General features: G+C 43.4%; 1 protein-coding gene across 1 annotated transcript in view; it reads right to left on the minus strand.

Annotated features, from left to right (window-relative positions):
* The window catches only part of TMEM184A (transmembrane protein 184A), an 86,503-nt gene extending 72,100 nt beyond the window's left edge, over positions 1–14,403 (minus strand). The window contains exon 1 of the mRNA XM_089682335.1: positions 14,188–14,403. Coding sequence (XP_089538461.1) covers positions 14,188–14,260 — 73 coding nt within the window. The 5' untranslated portion in view covers positions 14,261–14,403. The remainder of the gene's footprint in view (positions 1–14,187) is intronic.
* Between the last annotated feature and the right edge of the window lie 5,863 nt (positions 14,404–20,266).

Below are 20,266 nucleotides of genomic sequence, written 5' to 3' on the forward strand. Positions count from 1 at the left end.
ATCCATAGTGTTCTGGCTGAGAAGAAGGTTCTCATCCAAGATTTTACAATATGTGGCCCTGTCCATTGGCCCTTCAATACTGCAAAGTCGGCCTGTACCTTTAGCAGAGAAACAGCCCTAAAGCATAATGTTTCCACCTCCATGCTTGATTGTAGGGATGGTGTTCTTGGGGTCATAGTCAGTATTTTTTCTTCCTCCAAACACAGCAAATTAAGCTAATGCCAAAGAGCTCAATTTTGGTCTCTTTGGACCACAGCACCTTGTCCCAATCCTTCTCTGAATTATTTAGATGTTCATTGGCAAACTTCAGACAAGCCTGTACATGAGCCTTCCTGAGGAGGGGGACCTTGTGGGCGCTGCAGGATTTCAATCCATGGCAGCATATTGGCAGTTGGCGACTGTGGTGCCAACTGCCTTGGGATCATTCACAAACAAAACATGACAGTACTTGGTGGAAAAACCCTTTGTTAGCAAGCACAGAGGCAAGACATTTCTTGAAGTTGGTTACCAGGTTTGTACACATCTCAGGAGGGATTTTGGTCCACTTTTACAGATCTTATTTAAATCCTTAAGGTTTCTTGGCTGTTGCTTGGCAACTCAACATTTCAGCTCCCTCCATACATTTTCTATAGGATTAAGGTCTGGAGACTGGCTAGGCCGCCCCATGACTTTAATGTGCTTCTCCTTCAGGCCACACCTTTGTTGCCTTGGTGGTATGTTTTGGGTCATTGTCATGCTGAAAGGCCAGCCACCATCCATCTTCAGGTGTTCTGGCTGAGGGAAGAAGGTTTTCATCCAATTTTACAATACATGGCCCTGTACATGTGCCTCCTTGAGGAGAGGGACCTTGGGGTGCCGCAGGATTTTAGTCTGTGGCAGCGTATTGTATTACCAATGGTTTGTTTGCCGACTGTGGTCCCAACTGCATTGAGATAATTCATAAGCTCCTCCCATGTAGTTCTGGGCTGATCCCTCACTTTTGTCATGATCATCCTTACCCCATGAGGCGAAAGCTTGCATGGAGCTACAGACCAAGGGCGATTGATGGTTATTTTGTAATTCTTCCAATTGCGGATAATCACTCAACAGTTTTCTTCTCACCAAGCTTCTTGCCGATAGCCCATTCCAGCCTTGTGATCTTGTACCTGAAGTTCTTTGCCAGCTCTTTTTCTTTTTTCTCTTGCCAATGGAGGTGAGGTTTGAATGGAAGAAAGATTCTGTGGACAGGTGTCTTTACATAATGAGTTGTCGTTAGGAGCACCTTCTTAAATTGACAGGACTAATCTGTGTACCACATGAGCACATGGCCAGTCTGTGGGAGCCAGAATTATTGTTGGTTGGTAGGGGATCAAATACTTATTTTACTCACTGAAATGCAACTCAATTTATAACATTTGAATCGTGTTTTTTCTGGATCTTTGGTTGATATTCTGTCTTTATCATTTAAAATACACCCATGATAAAAATTATAGACCCTTCATAAGTGGGCAAACTTAAAAAATCTGCAAAGGATCAAATAATTATTTTCTCCACTGTAAATCAAAAGAAAAGTTGTTCAAACTCTTGATGAGGACCAATGTACCGATATGTTTAAAAAAAATCAGCAAAGTCACCTTACAAGTACACAACACCTTGTATACAGATTCAAGTGAAGGGCCAGCTTGTTCACTGTCATCTCTGGTACTAAACTGTAAAGATAAGCTTCATTAATGTTTGAAAAACAGTTCCTTTGTAGTTGGCCTCTTAAATAATTGAATGCCTTACGTCTGTAACTCATCTTCTATCGTTTTGACCAAGGCCGATGAAGGCAACAGCTGCTTCTATTGTCCAGTGTCACCTTTTTCAATGTATGTAATGTCATAGTAAATGTGTGCTTGCTCAGGATTTGGAATGGTCCTTCCCAGAACTCCACTTCACGCCAGAGTGAGGAGAGCAGCATAGAGCAGCCATGATGTGCAAAGTGCAGTAACCTATAGCAACCAGGAAACATATGTTGGCTGACTCCAGGGAGTACATTAACCTAAAGAATAACTCCACTTTGTTAGAGAAAAAAAAAAATCCCCTCTGGGTGATCAATGCACATTGCAGGGATTTTAACCAGTTGCAGCCCGGCCTATAGCCAGATGGCGGCCAGGCGAACAGCTCGTCCCTGCAGGTGGATGCCACATGGCGTCCTTCCAGGCATGCGCATTGCGCCTGCCCGCAGGGCCACGCAGTAGCGCGATCTGTCACCGGCCGTGTACCTCGGACATGGCCGATGACAGATCTGTGTACCGGCCCTGTTGCGAGTACCATGTGACCTGCTGTGACCAATCACAGCAGGTCACATGACAGTTGTACACAATGGATGGCTTCCTTTCATGCCATCCATTGTATACAAGTGTGTCTAGCTGTGAATGGTCACAGAGATCACATGCACAAGCTGGCCCAATCACAGCCCAGCTGTGTCATGTGATTAGCTGTGGCCAAATCACAGCAAAGAAAAAAAAAAAAAAAAAAAAAAAAAAAAAAAACACCACACAAAAAAGAAAACCCCTGAATGAAATCAATTTCATTCAGGTAAATGCTTGCTTATAGCAAAGCAATTCTTTACTATAAGCAAATTGGGAGCAAACAAAAAAACAAAATACTGATCACGTCCTCAAAGTAGTACAATGTTACCATAGTAACATTATACTACTTTGGTCATAGTGAAATATGAAACAAAAATCTTAAAAAAGAAAAAAAAAATGTAATAAATATAATTTAAAAAAAAAATTAGCAATTTTTTTTTCGTACTGTCACCAGTCAGTGTCCCTGATCACTGCCATGCCAGTTATATGATGACGCTGTACTGCACTGGTGACCGTATGTAAAAAAAAAAAAAAAAAAAGAAAAAAGTGAAAACCATTTTTTTAATTTCTTCATTTCTGAAAAATTACAACTTCAAAAAACTCGCCATGCCCGTTATGAAATACGTCAGACTGTCTACTCTGCAAAAAGGGGGAATTTGGGGGATATCTGTACTGTTCTGACATTCTTGGACCTCAAGAAATTAGATTGGCTGTCAGTACTTCAGGATTGATCAATTTTCAGATCTATACCATAGTTTCTGAACTCTATAACTTTCCTACAGACTAAATAACACATCCTAATTTGGGTTATTTTCACCAATGAAATGTAGCAGAATACATTTTGGCCTAAATTTATGAAGAAAAAGCATTTATTTGCAAACTTTTATAACAGAAACAAAGAAAAACGTGTTTTTTCCCCCAAATTTTTGGTATTTTTTTGTTAATTTAGCAAAAAATAAAAACCCCAGTGATGACTAAATACCACCAAAAGAAAGCTCTAATTGTGTGAAGAAAATGATAAAATTTTAGTTTGGGTACAATGTTTTATGACTGCACAATTGTCAAAGTGTAAGAGCGCTGAAAACTGAAAATTGCCCTGGGCAGGAAGGGGGTAAGTAGCGGTTAATAAACTGTTCTAGATTGCTACCTTTTTTGCTCTAAGAAATAGCTGTTTTTCCATGTAAATGTGTAAAGTAAATCTGAATGAGTGTAACGTTTTCATTATCAGTCAGCTGATGCACCTTCTGTGTTCTAATAAGGAAAGTTGCAGGGTTTTAATTTCCTATAGACATAATTAACCCTTTGGGAGAATCTCACCAAAACTGAAATTTTTGTTGCAGAGGATGCCTTAAATCTGACTTGTATCTTAGTGTAGACATCTAGGAAAATCAGTGAGCCAATCACACAAACCGGAACTGATATTTCTGGGGGGTGTTCAATACACTGAGTACAGGACGCCTCCAGGTTGACATATTGCATTAAATATTACAGAAACTTTCAGAGCTGCAGATTGAATGTTATTAAAAATGACCTTTCCTTTTCAATCAGAATATGGCTTGTGTAGCAATTGTATATATATATTTTTTGTCCGTTTTAATATTTTCCCAATGAAAGTAGTTACACTTTAACCGCCTTCCATATTAGGAAATGACAGGCGGGCGGTGGCTCTCTCGTTCTCGGGCAATTTCATATGATGACCTCCCGCTCTAGCTACACATGCACACCCCCTGGGGCGTGCGGTGATCGGTGATGCGCTGTGTCCCTGGGACACAGTGGATCACTGATCGCAGTAAAGAGTCGATGACACAGGCTCTGTCATGTGATCTGCTGTGTCCAACCACAGCTGATCACATGTAAATAGGAAAAGCCGGTTATCGGCTCTCTTTCGTCATGCTGACAGCACGTGAGGAGAGGAGGACCGGTAAGCAGCATTTCTCAGAGGTGACATCTACACTAATAATCAGGGCACTGATCATCAGTGCAACCCCATCAGTTCTGCATTTCAGTGCCCATAATTGCCGCCTGTTAGTGCCCATCAGAGTTGCCTTTCTGTGCTGCCAATCAGGGCTGCTTAACAGTGGCCATTAGTGCCATATATGAGTGTTGCCTGTCAATGCCTCATCAGTGCTACCTATCAGTACCCATCAATGCCACTTATCAGTGCCTCCTCTTCAGTGCCATCCATCAGTGCTGCCTATCAGAGCCCATCACTGCAGCCTCAATTAGAGCACATAAGGAAAGAAAGGAAAGAAAGGAAAGAAAGAAAGGAAAGAAAGGAAAGAAAGGAAAGAAAGGAAAGAAAGGAAAGAAAGGAAAGAAAGGAAAGAAAGGAAAGAAAGGAAAGAAAGGAAAGAAAGGAAAGAAAGAAAGAAAAGAAAGAAAGCAAAGAAAGGAAAGAAAGAAAGAAAGAAAGAAAAGAAAGAAAGAAAAGAAAGGAAAGAAAGGAAAGAAAGAAAAAACAAAAAAAAACAAAAAACAAAAAAAAAAAACCAAAAACTTATTTACAAAATTTTATAACAAAACTAAGACTTTTTTTAATTTTCAGTTTTTTTCAATTTGTTTCACAAAAATGAAGAAAAAAACAAAAAAAACCCAGTGGTGATTAAATACCACCAAAAGAAAGCTCTATTTTAAAAAAAGAGATACAAATTTTGTTTGGGTACAGTGTTGCATAACCGGCACAATTGTCAAAGTGTGACAGCACTGACAGTTGAAAATTGGCCTGGGCAGGAAGGGGATAAAAGTGCCCAGCAGGCAAGTGGTTAACATGGGCCTGAACTCAAAAAGTGAAGAATTGCTAGGGTATCGGGAACATCTAAAAATGTTAATTGTGCCTATACAGCACCCTGAAAAAGAAAAAACAAAAAAAAAATCTAACCAGTCTTGAATTCCTCCCTAAAGTGGAACTTTAGTCAGAAAATTAAGCCCTTCTAGATCACTTGCTGGCCCCTTTTGCAGGTACAGCTATGTAAAACATTATAAATGGGTGCCTATACTGTTTAATATCCAGTAATACGCTGTCTCACCCTGCTCTGCACATGCTCAGTTGCTCTGATCTACTGATGGCCTAAAGATTTACTGCTGCTCAGGACTCAAGACAGAGCTCAATCTCAGTCTTCAAGAGACTCAGTCTTCACGGGACTGAGATTAAGCTTTGCAGTCACTTTTGCATCAGTTGTTTTCTTATTCCGGGTCACAATCCTGCCCAATGTCCTTTTGTCTCTTTTGGTCAGTTGACCATGTCGACCGCGCTTCTGCTTATCAGACGACGTTCTCCAAAGAAACTGTATATTCCATCATAACATTTGATACGGCAACTTCAGTCACAGAGGCACCAGCTAAATCACCACCAACACTTTGCCCTCCTTGAAGCTCAGTAAGCTCTGACATGACTCCATATTACTAGCAGCGCACACAGTGAATGACGAAAGTGCGGCTTCCCACCTGTTAGCTAGGTGTCTCATCACACAGCGGAAGCAAAAGAATGTTACATCACTTCCACTTTCAATGCGAAACATGTTGTCACTTTCATACCTGCAAATCATGTAGCATTTCCATTTTTTGTCCAAACCCTGTGTAAATATATAATTTGTTTTCATGGGAGGCCATATTTGTACATTGATATTCCAATAACTCAACAAGACACCCATTTCTTACTGCATTTAGTTGCTTTCATGCCACTTGCTTTGCCTTTAACATTCATTAGGAATGTATTGATCTCAGATGAGAAAGGCATTTTACAGTTAAGAAGGAAGACCAAATATTGAGTAACTCAACATCAATACATTCCAGCATTCCAAACAGGTCTCTTGCTCACCTACTTCCCCTCCACCTGAGTTATATCGACTTTCTAGCATACATGTTTTGTACTTGTAGCCAAAAGGGAAGGTCTAACAGAAGTTAATTTTTAATTAAAGAACGGAGACTATAGATGTAGGTTATACATTTTTTGGCTTTTTATTTTTAGTCTAAGGACTGATTTACACTTGAATTGGTCTCTGAAAAGCAATATACAGTGGATTACTCTACATGTGTTAACCTCAGAAAGAATTTTTTTTGTAAAAGATTGAGGGGCTGATTTTAGAAAAAGAAAAAAAAAAAAAAGAAGAAAGAAAGAAGAGCAGACACCACTATACATTGGGCAGAGCAGTATTACTCCACTCTGGTGTTAATCAATCATACAGAATAGAGTGAATCAAGAAAATACTGCATTATTGACACTAGACAGAGCTGATGATCACACTAAATACAAAATTTATTTAGGATCATCTGCTCCATCCAGTGGCCATATGTGGTAGTTTCCTGATTCATTCTATTTTGCATTGAATTAATAACATTCGATCTGGAGAGCAGCTATCCTAACAACATTTGATTTTAGCCCCATTTGTACAGAATGAATGTACGCAGTTTCACAGGAGGAACAGCTCTACAATTCCCTACGTTTTCAACCACTTCCCGTCCGGCCTATTAATTGATGACTGAGTGGAAGCTTCCTAGATCCGGGAGAACGTCATATGCAATAAATAATCACAAAAAAGGAAAAAAAAAAAATTAATAACATTTTTCTTTTCTGATGATACTGTTACTGTACTGGTGACAGTATGTAAAAAAAACAAAGAAACTGTGAAAAAAATGTATTTAATTTCTTCATATTCCAAGAAAAACTCATCATGCCTCTTACTTAATATCTTGGACGGTCTACTTTTCAAAAAGGGATCATTTGGGGGTGGTATTTGTACTGTTCTGACATTTTAGAGCCTCAAGAAATGAGATTGGCCGTCAGTACATCGTGATTGATCAAATTTTCAAATATATATCCCATGGATGGTAAATACTAACTTTCACACCGACTACATAATGTACACTGAATCGGGATATTTTTACCAAAGGAATGTAGGAGAATAAATTTTGGCCTAAATTTATGTATTTGCAAAATTTTATAACAGAAATGAAGAAAAAAGTGGGTTTTCATTATTCAAATTTCTGTATTTTTTTCTTTATATACCAATGAAAAAAAACCCAAAGTTGATTAAAATACCACCAAAAGAAAACGGATGGTCTATAAAAGGTTGAAAGTGTCTGGCACCAAAGGTAAAAAAACAAACAAAAAAAAAACAACACATAACACCACATCATTTTAGTATGTGTGTATATGGAATTTGTTTCTGTTGAATCTACAAATCAATGTAGAATGATTAAAAAAAGCACAATATAGCAAATTTTATTTAGCCCTTATATAGCATGCACTTATATTCCTGTAGACTGCAAGGAGGAAAAAAGAAAAAAAAAAAAAAAAGGGAAGGAGTTGCCAAGAGAGCCAAGTGCATGAGCACCCAAAGGAAATAATTTAATTCCCCCTTTCATTTTTTTATCCATCCAGGAAACATGAAAGGAATCATCTGATTGGCTGGAGCACAGAAAGCCCTGTGATAACGGAAGTCCAATGTTGCTTACTTAACTTATGTTATTTGTCCATGTACAGCATAGGACAATATTTGCAGTGGGTTTTGAACACATTTCCACATAAGCGTGTGACATTGCTCGCCTCCGTCACCATTCCACATAAGAGGCTGAAGAGTGAAAAATGGTTTTCACCAAAATGCTCCAGTGAGCATGTCCACAATATACACAGTAGATCCTTATGTGAAAAGTGAGCGCAGACTGCAAATAGAACTGTTTGGCTAACATTAGGCAGAGATAGGATATCAAGAGCTGGATCACTCTTCTAACACATGGCATGTTTGCATATAGACATTGTACTGAAAAGAAACATAAAAAGCTCTCAGACCCTGTATAGTCAAGTAAAGCTGGCCATACACCACTAATATTGTGGCGAATTCCTGCTGAATCGGCCAAAATTCAAGCCATGGGTGGCCCTCTAAGCACCAACTGGCTCAACAAAAGAAATGCGCTGGGTGGAAAATTATCTCCCAGATGCAGTCACCGTTGGGCAGCACCACTGTACTCAGACAGCCGCAGATGCCATGGCTGCTCGACTACAATAGCCAAGAGAAAGAAGTATAAAGCGCTGGACTCCCTTCTATCATTCATCCAATGAACTATAGTAGTAAGATTTGGTAAAATAACCTTGGCAGCTCTACAACAAGGTGAAGGGTCCTTTAAAGAAAAGGGGCCCCCTGGATTGACGAATCCAAGTAAAAATTAGGAATAGAGCACCAATACTTTGTAAGTAAATATTTGATAACAGGAAGACAAGCAGAAGGCAACGCGTTTCAGTGGCCAGAAAATGCCCTTTCATCAGAGTAGAGAAAATATGGCAGAAATCACTATTAGACTCTTAGGAGATCCTGAGGGTAATCTCAGGCATCGGGGAAAACAATAAAGCCATCCCAATGGAAGTGTAATACATTGGCTGGATACAATAACGGGCAGTGATGATTCCTTCATCTATGCTGTTATCATGGATTGGGGAATGGGTTGATTTTCTCTTGTTCTCAACATGGACTGAACAATAGAAATCAAGCCATGTACGGCCAGTTTAACCCCTTTTCTATCAGGATAAGTATTTTAATATATAGGGCCTCCGATCCACTATTTTACCACAGTGCTGTTCATAAATGGCACACAATAAATAGCTGTTGGGCGGCTGATCTGCAGTGAACTGAGCTGTCATTAAACGGCTTAGTATACAGACACCCCCCCGAACCAATCGAAGGGGCAAGGTACCACGTGATTGGTCATTACAGCGATCACATGGTAATCTTTACAGGGTTTCTCCCTCCCTTCCCCACAGGGGCAAGAGAGATCGAGAGTTTGTGAATTAGAAAACAATAAATGGATCAGCAGCTGCAGATTCGTTCATTTTCAGCGACACAGGGATATAAATACAGTTAGGTCCATGTATATTAGGGCACAGGCACAATTTTATTTTTCTCAGGTATTTACCAAAACATACTAAAGCTATAGTTTTATAATGGATATGGGCTGAATGTGCACACTCTCAGGTGTAATTTGAAGGTATGTACATTTAAATTGGAGGAAGGGTTTAGGAAATACAGCTCTTAAGAGTAGCCATCCCTCCTTTTTCAAGGGACCAAAAGTAATTGGACAATTGAATTATAATCATAAATAAAATGTTCATTTTTATTATTTTGTTGAGAATCATTTACTGGTAATGACTGCCTGAAGTCTGGAACTCATGGACATTACCAAAGAATGGGTTTCCTCCTTTCTTTGACAGGCTCTAACTGCAGCTGTCTTCAGTTGTTCTTTGTTTGTGGGTCTTTCTGCCTTTAGTTTTGCCTTCAGCAAGTGAAATGCATGCTCAATTGGGTTGAGATCAGGTGACTGACTCGGCCATTGCAGAATATTCCACTTCTTTTCCTTCAAAAGCTTCTGGGTTGCTTTTGCAGTGTGTTTTGGATCATTGTCCATCTGTAATGTGAAGTGCCGTCCAATCAACTTTGCTGCACTTGGCTGAATCTGGATTGACAGTATATCTATAAATACTGCAGAATTCAGTACTGCTTCAGGCTGTTTCTGTCACATCATCAATAAACACCAATGACCCAGTGGCACTGGAAGCCATGCATGACCATGCCATCACACTGCCCCCACCATGTTTTACAGATGACATGGTGCGTTTTGGATCATGAGCTGTTCCAAGCCTTCTCCATACTTTATTCTTCCCATCATTCTGGTACAGATTAACCGCTTCCCGATAGCCCTATAGCAGAATTACTGCTACAAGGCAGCACACTACTAAAATACAGCATGCATTAATAATATAACTCATTCGGTATTTTAGTAACTGAGCGGTATCTTACCGCATACTCATGGTTGAACTTTTGGTAGGTTCGGATGTTCAGCTGTGAACCGAACAGGGGGATGTTCAGCCCATCACTATCTGGAAGTGAGGACTGTTTTTTCTTGTCTGACCACTAACCAATTACTCTAACCAATTGATTAAATTTAAAAAGTGCACATGCCAAGCTTGATAGCTCACACTCTAGCTTTTGTCACTCTGCTGCCTGCTCACACACCTGGTTCCTATGGCAACTCACTCTACAGCAAGGGCAGAGAAGAGCGGTTAAAAACAAACTGCTCCAACTTGCTCACTTCACTGGCGGTTGCCATCTTCAAATGTTTGTAGTTTTAAAAAAATTATAAATCCTACACTGAAGAGCTTTATATTGTGAGAATCACAATACCCAGACCTACATTTTGATGCATAGTATGTCTCTGAAATATTTAAAATGAAGGCACAGTCGCAGTTTAGAAATTGCCCTTCAAATTTGAGGTGGCTAGAGTGGAGTTTCAATGAATGTCAATGGGTGGCGTGAGTTGCAAACAAATGGTCATATTGTGAAAACTATCAGTACTATGGCTTAGCCGTGGACATTTTTAGTGGCAGCAGGGATAGCTGAACGTTTTGATATAAGATTTGTGTAGGTGGGCTTAAAAATGAGGGAGTGGTGGCTGTTTAGATATCATGTCCTGATTTTTCAGCTCACACTCTAGCTTTTGTCAGTTCCCACTCTAGTTTTGAACATTCCGCCATTCATTCCTATGGGACCAATTTCACCACAAAAACGCTGATATTTCGTGAACCATTCGGCGAAACGTTCCACAAAGTAATAGCACACCAATCGGGAACAATCCACACGTTTCAGTATATCACTGTCTATGTAGTGTAAAAACTGTGGGAGGAGTTAGGGTGGTAAATTTGGCCATAATAATAAGAATATATATCTGAGATAACAGTAAGTGGTCTTGCCATGGAAGAACACTTAATGACACAATTGTATGCGCCCGTTTCGTTTTTTGATTGACAGATTGCTCGGTTTTCACCTCGTCTATGGCTGGCCTTAGTCTTGCCTTCATAGACAGACATCTGTGGAGGTGACAGTGATAGTAAACTGCAGGCAGTACAGTGGCTAATGGTTAGCACTTCCACCTGGCAGCACTAGGGTAATTAGTTTGAATCCCAACCACGGCACCACCTGCCTGGAGTTTGTATGTTCTCCCTGTGCCTGCATGGATTTCCTCCGGGTACTCCGGTTTTCTCCCACACTGCAAAGACCTGCTGGTAGCGTAATTGGATCCTGTCTAAATTGGCTCTAGTATGTGTGTATGAATGTAAGTTAGGGACCTTGTACGCTCCTTGAGGGTTAGAGACTGATTATAGTTCGTGTGTGTGCGTGTTCTCTGTGTGTGTTCTGTGTGTGTTCTGTGTGTGTGTGTGTGTGTGTGTGTGTGTGTGTGTGTAAATTCACAGCACTATATAAGTGCCTGTAATAATATGGAACCTGGAAAATAAATCCCTTTACTTTTTAATTCAATAATTTGAATACCTTCAGATGTGAGTTTGCCGAAGTCAGATTAGTTCATCCTGATTGGTCATTGGATTGCTACACTTTGTACATGGAAGGGATATGCAATGCCTCAGTAGGTAAACCTGTATTAGTGTACACATGAGATACAATGAAAAGACGTGTATAAAGTTTATATGACGATACAAGCCATCTCATCAAATGTCAGTCTACAGTCGTATAACTCAAGAAGTCACACCCGCTGCCTTTACCAGTAATATAAACGCAGGATGCCTCCCAAATCGCCCTACACAAAACACAAGCACACTTCAAAGCCAACCTTCCCCAATAATGCACAATGAACAGCAGAAGATTTAACATCAATCACTAACACCCAGCCAGCACCGACCTCTCCCTGCCCATTACTTTACAATCCTGGCATCCTGGGGATTACCCTGTATAAAGAGGACTAGACATTACTTACTAGCTGATCCATCATTCATTACTAAATACAGGGATGTACAAGGTGGAATCTGTTGGGATGATGCTAGGTTAGGTACTGTGATAGAACACCAAACTCTGGTTTAAAAAAAAAATGTATTCAAGTATGTATTCTTAACGCAGAAAATTCTCTTTCTGCTCCCAGTCTCCTCCAAATCTACAAACGTCTTTTTATTTTTTGCTGCTGTGACCCGACTTCATTCCCCATGGTCCCATCCACTGTATGTAGGAACATAGCCAGCCTCTTCTGCTCACTGCTGACTATGGGATGTGTAGTGTAGATGACCAAAACTAACATGCACTACACTGCTTGTTCCAAACAAATGGCAGTAATGGGGAAAAGAAGAGGTTTAGGAGCTCTTGGAAAATGTTACAAGGAAGCAGAAAAACACAGTAAGAAACAATTTTATGAACAACAGATTAAAGGGCCAGTAGTGGATGTGTATGGTTTATTGGAGAATAAGGATATAGTTTAGTGTCACTTTAAAGCCCAACTCTGGGCAACCCCCAGTGCATGCTATATACTTCGACCACTTCAGAATCATCTGACACATTCTACCAGAGGCACATACCTCCACCACTCACTACATACCTCCAACACTCTCTATGCACCTCCATTACGTCTGAAACATTGTCCACCAATCTCTGCACACCTCCAGCACTCTCTATATGCCTCCACCACTTCAGAAACATCTGACACATTCTACCAGAGGCAAATACCTCCACCACTCTCTACACAACTCCAACACTCTCTCCATCTACCTCCACTTCTTCTGAAACATTCTCCACCACTCTGCATACCTCCACCACTTTTGGTGCACCTCCACCAATCTCTGTCTACCTCTGCCACTTCCGAAAAACATCTGTCGGACCAGGGGCAGACTGACCATTTGGAAACTCAGCCACTGCCCGAGGAACCTGGGTCAGTAGGGGGCCCCATGAGATGCCCCTGGTACCTTTTTCATAGGCTTTTTTGAGTTTGGGCAAGGACACAGGGGCCCCATGATCCCCTATTGCCCGGGGGCCTCATGAATTGTCAGACCGCCCCTCTATGAGACATATCCTACTAGAGGCACATACCTCCACCACTCTCTGTACACGTCCACTACTCTCTCTGTGTACCTCCACCACTTCCAAAACATCTGTTTGACATGTCCTACTGGAGGCACATACCTCCACCACTTTCTGTATACCACCACCACTCTCTATGCACCTCCACTACTCTCTGTATACCACCACCACTCTCTACATACCTCCTCCACCACTCTTGAAACATCTGTCTGACATATCCTACCAGAGGCACATTCGTCCAACCCTCTCTGTATACCTCCACCACTCTCTGCATATTATACACTACTATATACACCTGATTCTTTAAATGTCACAACTCAATGTCTCCTCCTATACCTGTCCATTATGAATACCAGCAGCAAGCACCTTCCTATTATACACTTGGCTATAATGATTTTCCCTCATGCTGGTTTTGTCACCTAACATAATGAGGATACTTTGCAGCCAACATGGCGATTTCCTTGGAGCGGTGTGAAAATTGTGAAATGTGCTGTTTTTTGGTAATCGGCAGATTTTCCCATGTCCAGTAGGATCCGGGTGTGCAGCCCTTCTGATGGGGCTCTTGTTGTTGGATGTTTTATTTTACAGAGACAAGCAGGGCCATGGGAAGGTGGACAGGAGTAGGGTCAGGAGTGGTGACATCAGATCTCACCCATCTGCCATCCAAGACATAGAAGAAAGCAAGACCTGACTCACCCCACTGGGCTCCACCTACAACTAAATTTACTCACCACTTCTGGGTGGACTGCCCCCCCCCCCAACCGTAGCCTGGAGCAGGGGCGGACTAACCATTTGGAAACTCGGGCGCTGCCCGATGGGCCCAGGGTCAGTAGGGGGCCCCATTAGATGCCCCTGGTACCTTTTTCATAGGCTTTTTTGAGTTTGGGCAAGGACAGAGGGGCCCCATTATCCCCTATTGCCCGGGGGCCCCATGAGTTGTCAGTCCGCCCCTGGCCTGGAGGTAGGTGATGACAGGACAGGGGATCTCACTTCTGGATGTAGGACTGTACCTGGGTGCAAGGGCTGCCCTCCGGATCCCGGGACTAGACTGGCACAGCGATCTCCTTCATTGGCACACACCATCCAACAAATAACCCGAGCGATCCCTGGCGGAGGGACACCGAGATCTGGCCGATCTCTCCGCGGCTCTTCCTGTGTGTTCTGTACCCGCCTCCCACTCACACTGTCTCTGCCCTCCTATTGTGTCTGACCGGCTCTGCAGGACTTCACCTGCCGCCCGTACTGCTCACCTGCCCGGGGAGGACCCGCCCCCTGTAAGCAAACCCCGCCCCTCTCTCCTACTCAGAGCCGCCGTATTTCCCTGTACATAGATACTCCGCCCACTCTATGCAAATCTAGCTCCTCCCTGCTGCTGACGCTGAGCGCTGTTCTCACCTGTATATAGTTAGATGCCACCCCCGCCTCTCCCTTCTGCTGACACTGAGAGCGGTGTTTCCTGTACATAGATGCCATACCCACTCTCTGCAATCCCCGCCCCCCTCTACTGCTTACACCGAGAGCGGCTCTCACCTGTACAGACGTCACGCCCACTCTCTGCACTCCCCGCCCCTCTCTACTTCTTACACCGAGAGCAGCTCACCTGTACAGACGTCACGCCCACTCTCTGCACTCCTCGCGAGCCGCTCTCAACTGTACAGACGTCACGCCCACTCTGCACTCCCCGCCCCTCTCTACTCCTTACACCAAGAGCCGCTCTCACCTGTACAAAGACGTCACGCCCACTCTTTGCAATCCCCGCCCCTCTCTACTCCTTACACCGAGAGCTGCTCTCACCTGTACATAGACGTCACGCCCACTCTCTGCCAACCCCGCCTCTCCCTTCTGCTGACACTGAGGAGCTGCGCTTCCCAGTCCATAGATCATCATCCCATGACATCTCTTCATTCATAATCAATGATGTTTGTGATCTTCTTTGGACACACTCCATCATCCCATGAAATCCAACCAGATTCAATCATATTGTGATTGCTGGTTGTAGGGACAGCCGTGTAGCTGAATACAAATACACCCTTTTTTTACTACCTTCGATACACATCAAAGGTAGTAAAAAAAAGGGATGTGCTTGTATTTATTTTTACTTTTTAATTTACAAATCTGAACTGTAGCATGACTGATGTGAATGTACAATATATATATATATATATATATATATATATATATATATATATATATATATATATATATATATAGTGCATTGAAAAAGTATTCATACCCCTTGAAATGTTTTACATTTTGTGATGTTACAACCAAAAACATAAATGTATGTTATTGGGATTTTATGCGATAGACCAACACAAAGTAGCACATAATTGTGAAGTGGAAGGAAAATAATAAATGGTTTTCGAAAATGTTTACAAATTTTATTTATTTATTTATCGAGTTTATATAGCGCCAAAGGGTTTGCTCAGCGCTGTACAATAGAGGGGGACAATACATGAAACAGAACAGTAACATCAAACAGTACACAAGGGGTAAGAGGGCCCTACTCTTTCGAGCTTACAATCTAGGAGGGAGGGGGTAGAGGCACAGGAGGAAACGGCTGTGGGGGATGGAGTGGTAGGAGGAGGGAAGGGCAGCGGCTGTTAGGTGAGGGTGGGGTAGGCTTCCCTGAAGAGGTGGGTTTTCAGGGAGCGCCTGAAGGTGAGGAGGGAAGGTGACAGTCTGATGGATTGGGGTAGTGAGTTCCAGAGGATGGGGGAGGACCTGGAGAAGTCTTGCAGTCGTGCGTGGGAGGAGGAGACCAGGGAGCAAGATAGAAGGAGGTCCTGTGAAGAGCGAAGGGTACGGGTAGGGTGGTACATGGGAATCAGGTCGGTGAGGTAGTTAGGGGCAGTGTTGTGAATGGCCTTATAGGTCAGGGTGAGCAATTTGAATTTAATGCGTTGGGCAATGGGGAGCCAGTGGAGGGAGAGGCAGAGGGGGGTGGCAGAGGTGGAGCGGCTGGTGAGGTGGATGAGTCTGGCCGCTGAGTTCAGGATGGTCTGAAGCGGGGAGAGCCTGCACTGGGGTAGGCCGGTGAGGAGGGAGTTGCAGTAGTCAAGGCGTGAGATAATCAGGGAGTGTACGAGTAGTTTAGTGGTGTCTGGGGTAAGGAAGGAGCGTATCTTGGCGATGTTCCGGAGGTGGAGCCTGCATGTGTTTGTGAGAGATTTGATATGAGGTTGAAAGGAAAGGTTTGAGTCCAGAATGACGCCAAGGACCTTGGCTTGCTGGGCGGGATTGATGGTGGTGTTGTTGGTAGTGATGGAAAGGATGGGGGGGGGCGCGGGCTGGGGGGAAGACGAGAAGCTCGGTTTTGGAGAGGTTGAGCTTCAGGAAATGGAGCGACATCCAGTCAGAGATGTTGTTTAGGAGGTGAGTGATGCGGGCGGAGAATGTGGGGGTGAGGTGAGGGGTGGATAGGTAGATTTGAGTATCATCAGCGTAGAGGTGGTAGTTGAAGCCGTGGGAGTGTATGAGTTTGCCAAGGGAGGAGGTGTAGATGGAGAAGAGAAGGGGTCCAAGGACAGAGCCCTGGGGGACCCCAACAGAGAGGGGGAGGGAAGAGGAGGTGGTATCGTTGTAGGAAACGCTGAAGGAGCGTTGGGATAGATAGGACGAGAACCAAGAGAGAGCGGTGTCTCTGATGCCAAGGGAGAGTAGTTTATTAAGGAGGAGGGGGTGGTCGACTGTGTCAAAGGCCGCGGAGAGGTCTAGGAGGAGGAGGACAGAGTAGTCGCCTTTGGCTTTGGCGGTTAGTAGATCGTTGGTGATTTTGAGGAGGGCAGTTTCGGTGGAGTGTAGGGGACGGAAGCCGGACTGTAGTGGGTCAAGGAAGTTGCTGTCAGTCAGGTGGGCGCTTAGGCGATCGAAGACCAAGCGCTCAAGGAGCTTGGAAGTCAGTGGCAGCAGCGAAATTGGTCTGAGGTTGTTGAGGTCAGTGGGGTCCAGGGAGGGCTTTTTGAGTATGGGGGTGATGTGCGCATGTTTTAGGGGGGAGGGGAAGACGCCAGTAGAGAGGGAGAGATTGAAGATGTGGGTAAGGGAGCGGATGAGGGAAGAGGGGGGTGACCGGAGGAGTTGAGAGGGGACAGGGTCCAGGGGGCAGGTAGTGAGGCGGGCTTCTGAGAAGACTCTGCTGACTTCCTCAGTGGTAGTAGGGCTGAAGGAGTGCAGTGATGGGGGGGTTACGGTAGGCAGGGCCTTGGGTGTGGTGGGGGGCAGTGCCGTTGCGAGGTCAGAGGAGGGGAGAGATGAGGGGGTGATGGAAGGGGGGAGGCTAGATGGGGAGGTAGATTGCAAGTTGACTATGTCCTTGCGGATTGCGTCAATCTTGTTGTGGAGATGAGTGGCAATCTCGTGGGCGGTAAGTGAGGTACTGAGTGGAGGAGGGGGGGGAGAGAGCAGGGAGTTGAAGGTGGAGAAGAGTCGGCGAGGGCAGGTGGAGAGGGTGTTAATCAGGTTAACGAAGTAGGCCTGCTTGGCGGCGTGGAGGGAGGAGGTGTAGGTGAGGAAGGTAGATTTGTAGAGGGAGAATGCATAAATATATGAAAAGTGTGGAGTGCATTTGTATTCAGCCCCCTTTACACTGATACCCCTAACTAAAATCTAGTGGAACTAATTGCCTTCAGAAGTCACCTAATTAGCAAATAGAGCCCACCTGTGTGTAATTTAATCTCAGTATAAATTCAGCTGTTCTGTGAAGCCCTCAGCCCAGGTTCACACATATGCGGTGCGGCATATCTCATGTGATTTGCACAGGAACCGTACCGCATTCCTGTGCAAATCCCATGCAAATTCTGGGCGGTTCGATTTGAGCCATACATTTTGTATGGCTCAAATCTCACAGCATCTGCACCAAAAAGGTGCAAGACCCTTTTTTTGGTCAGTACCAGAATCAAATCACATGGGTATTCACACCCACGCCATCCGATTCTGCACATCGCACTGCATTTTGCAAACTGATTTCAGGGTGTTGTTAACCTAACATGCACCCACAGCATGAACAGGGTGCGAATGTGATGCAGTGCAGAATTTGCACAGAAACCGCTGCAAATTCCACACAGCAGTGTGAACCCAAGCTCAGAGGTTTGTTAGAGAACATTAGTGAACAAACTGGATCATGAAGGCCAAGGAACACACCAGACAGGTCAAGGATGAAGTTGTGGAGAAGTTTAAAGCAGTGTTAGGTTATAAAAAAAAATATGCCAAGCATTGAACATCTCACGGAGCACTGTTCAATCCATCATCCGAAAATGGAGAGAGTATGGCACAACTGCAAACCTACCAAGACATGGTCATCCACCTAAACTGACAGTTCGGGCAAGGAGGGCATTCATCAGAGAGTCAGCCAAGAGGCCCATGGTAACTCTGGAGGAGCTGCAGAGATCCACAACTCAGGTGGGAGAATCTGTCCACAGGACAACTATTAGATGTGCACTCCATAAATCTGGCCTTTATGGAAGAGTGGTAAGAAGAAAGCCATTGTTGAAAGAAAGCCATAAGAAGTCCCATTTGCAGTTTGTGAGAAAGCCGTGTGGGGACACAGCAAACATGTGGAAGAAGGTGCTCCGGTCAGATGAGACCAAAATTAAACTTTTTTGCCTATAAGAAAAACTAACACTGCATATCACCCTGAACACACCATCCCCACCGTGAAACATGGTGGTGGCAGCATCATGTTGTGGGGATGCTTTTCTTCAACAGGGACAGGGAAGCTGGTCAGAGTTGATGGGAAGATGTATGGAGGCAAATGCAGGGCAATCTTAGAAGAAAACCTGTTAGAGTCTGCAAAAGACTTGAGACCGGGACGGAGGTTCACCTTCCAGCAGGACAACGACCCGAAACATCCAGCCAGAGCTACAATGGAATGGTTTAGATCAAAGCATATTCATGTGTTAGAATGGCCCAGTCAAAGTCCAGACCTAAATCCACTTGAGAATCTGTGGCAAGACTTGAAAATCACTGTTCACAGACGCTCTCCATCCAATATGACAGAGCTTGAGCTATTGTGCAAAGAAGAATGGACAAAAAGTTCACTTCCTAGATGTGGAAAGCTGGTAGAGACATCCCCACAAAGACTTGCAGCTGTAATTGTAGCGAAAGGGGGTCCTACAAAGTATTGACTCAGGGGGGCTGAATACAAATGCACACCACACTTTTCAGATGTTTATTTGTAAAGAATTTAGAAAACGATTTATCATTTTTCTTCCACTTCACAATTATGTGCTACTTTGTGTTGGTCTATCACATAAATTCCAATAAAATACATCTACATTGTTGGTTGTAACATGACAAAATGTGGAAAATTTCAAGGGGTATGAATACTTTTTCAAGGCACTGTGTGTATATATATATATATATATATATATATATATATATATATATATAAATAAAGCACTGTACAAATTGACGGCGCTATATAAGTATTTGTAATAAAAAAAATAATAAATGTCACATTTAGCATAATAAGATCCCCTCCCCCCCAGCCTTGGCATCCCTTTAGGTGGGTTTTATTGGGTGTGGGTTAACCGTGGGGGGCCTGATTGAGTAAACACTGTGGTTGGCTGTTACAATGATCACATGATCAGGAGTCGATCCTGCTGGTTCTGGACCATTACTAGAGACCAGGAGTTGTTGGTCGCTGTGCTCACATGGTCTCTCAGAGCAGAAACCTTGCAGTCCATGGACACATATGCGCAGAGTGCGGGAGTTAAAGCTCACTATCTGCCACCAATACATATGTGTTTCATGGGGGGTAAGAGGTTAAAGTGACACTCTCCTTATTCTCCAGAATAATCCATACACATCCATTACTTAATGGCCCTGTAATCTGTTCTTCATGAAATTTGTGTTTCTCTGCCTCCTTGTAAAGTTCTCCGAAAGCACCCGAACCTCTCCTTTTCCCTTCACTTCTGTTAATTTGGAACGAATGTTAGCTGTGGTCATGTACACTGTGCTATGAACACTACACACCCCATAGTCCATGAGGGTGGCTACATTCCTACTTACAGTGAGACTATGGAGAACGAATGTAGTCATCTTCTAACTGGAAGTCAGATCAAAAAACAAAACAAAAAGGAATTTGGA

This window comes from Staurois parvus, unplaced genomic scaffold (assembly GCF_062004578.1).
Source record: "Staurois parvus isolate SC_StPar_1 unplaced genomic scaffold, SC_StPar_1.0 ptg000018l, whole genome shotgun sequence".
Classification (NCBI taxonomy): domain Eukaryota; kingdom Metazoa; phylum Chordata; class Amphibia; order Anura; family Ranidae; genus Staurois; species Staurois parvus.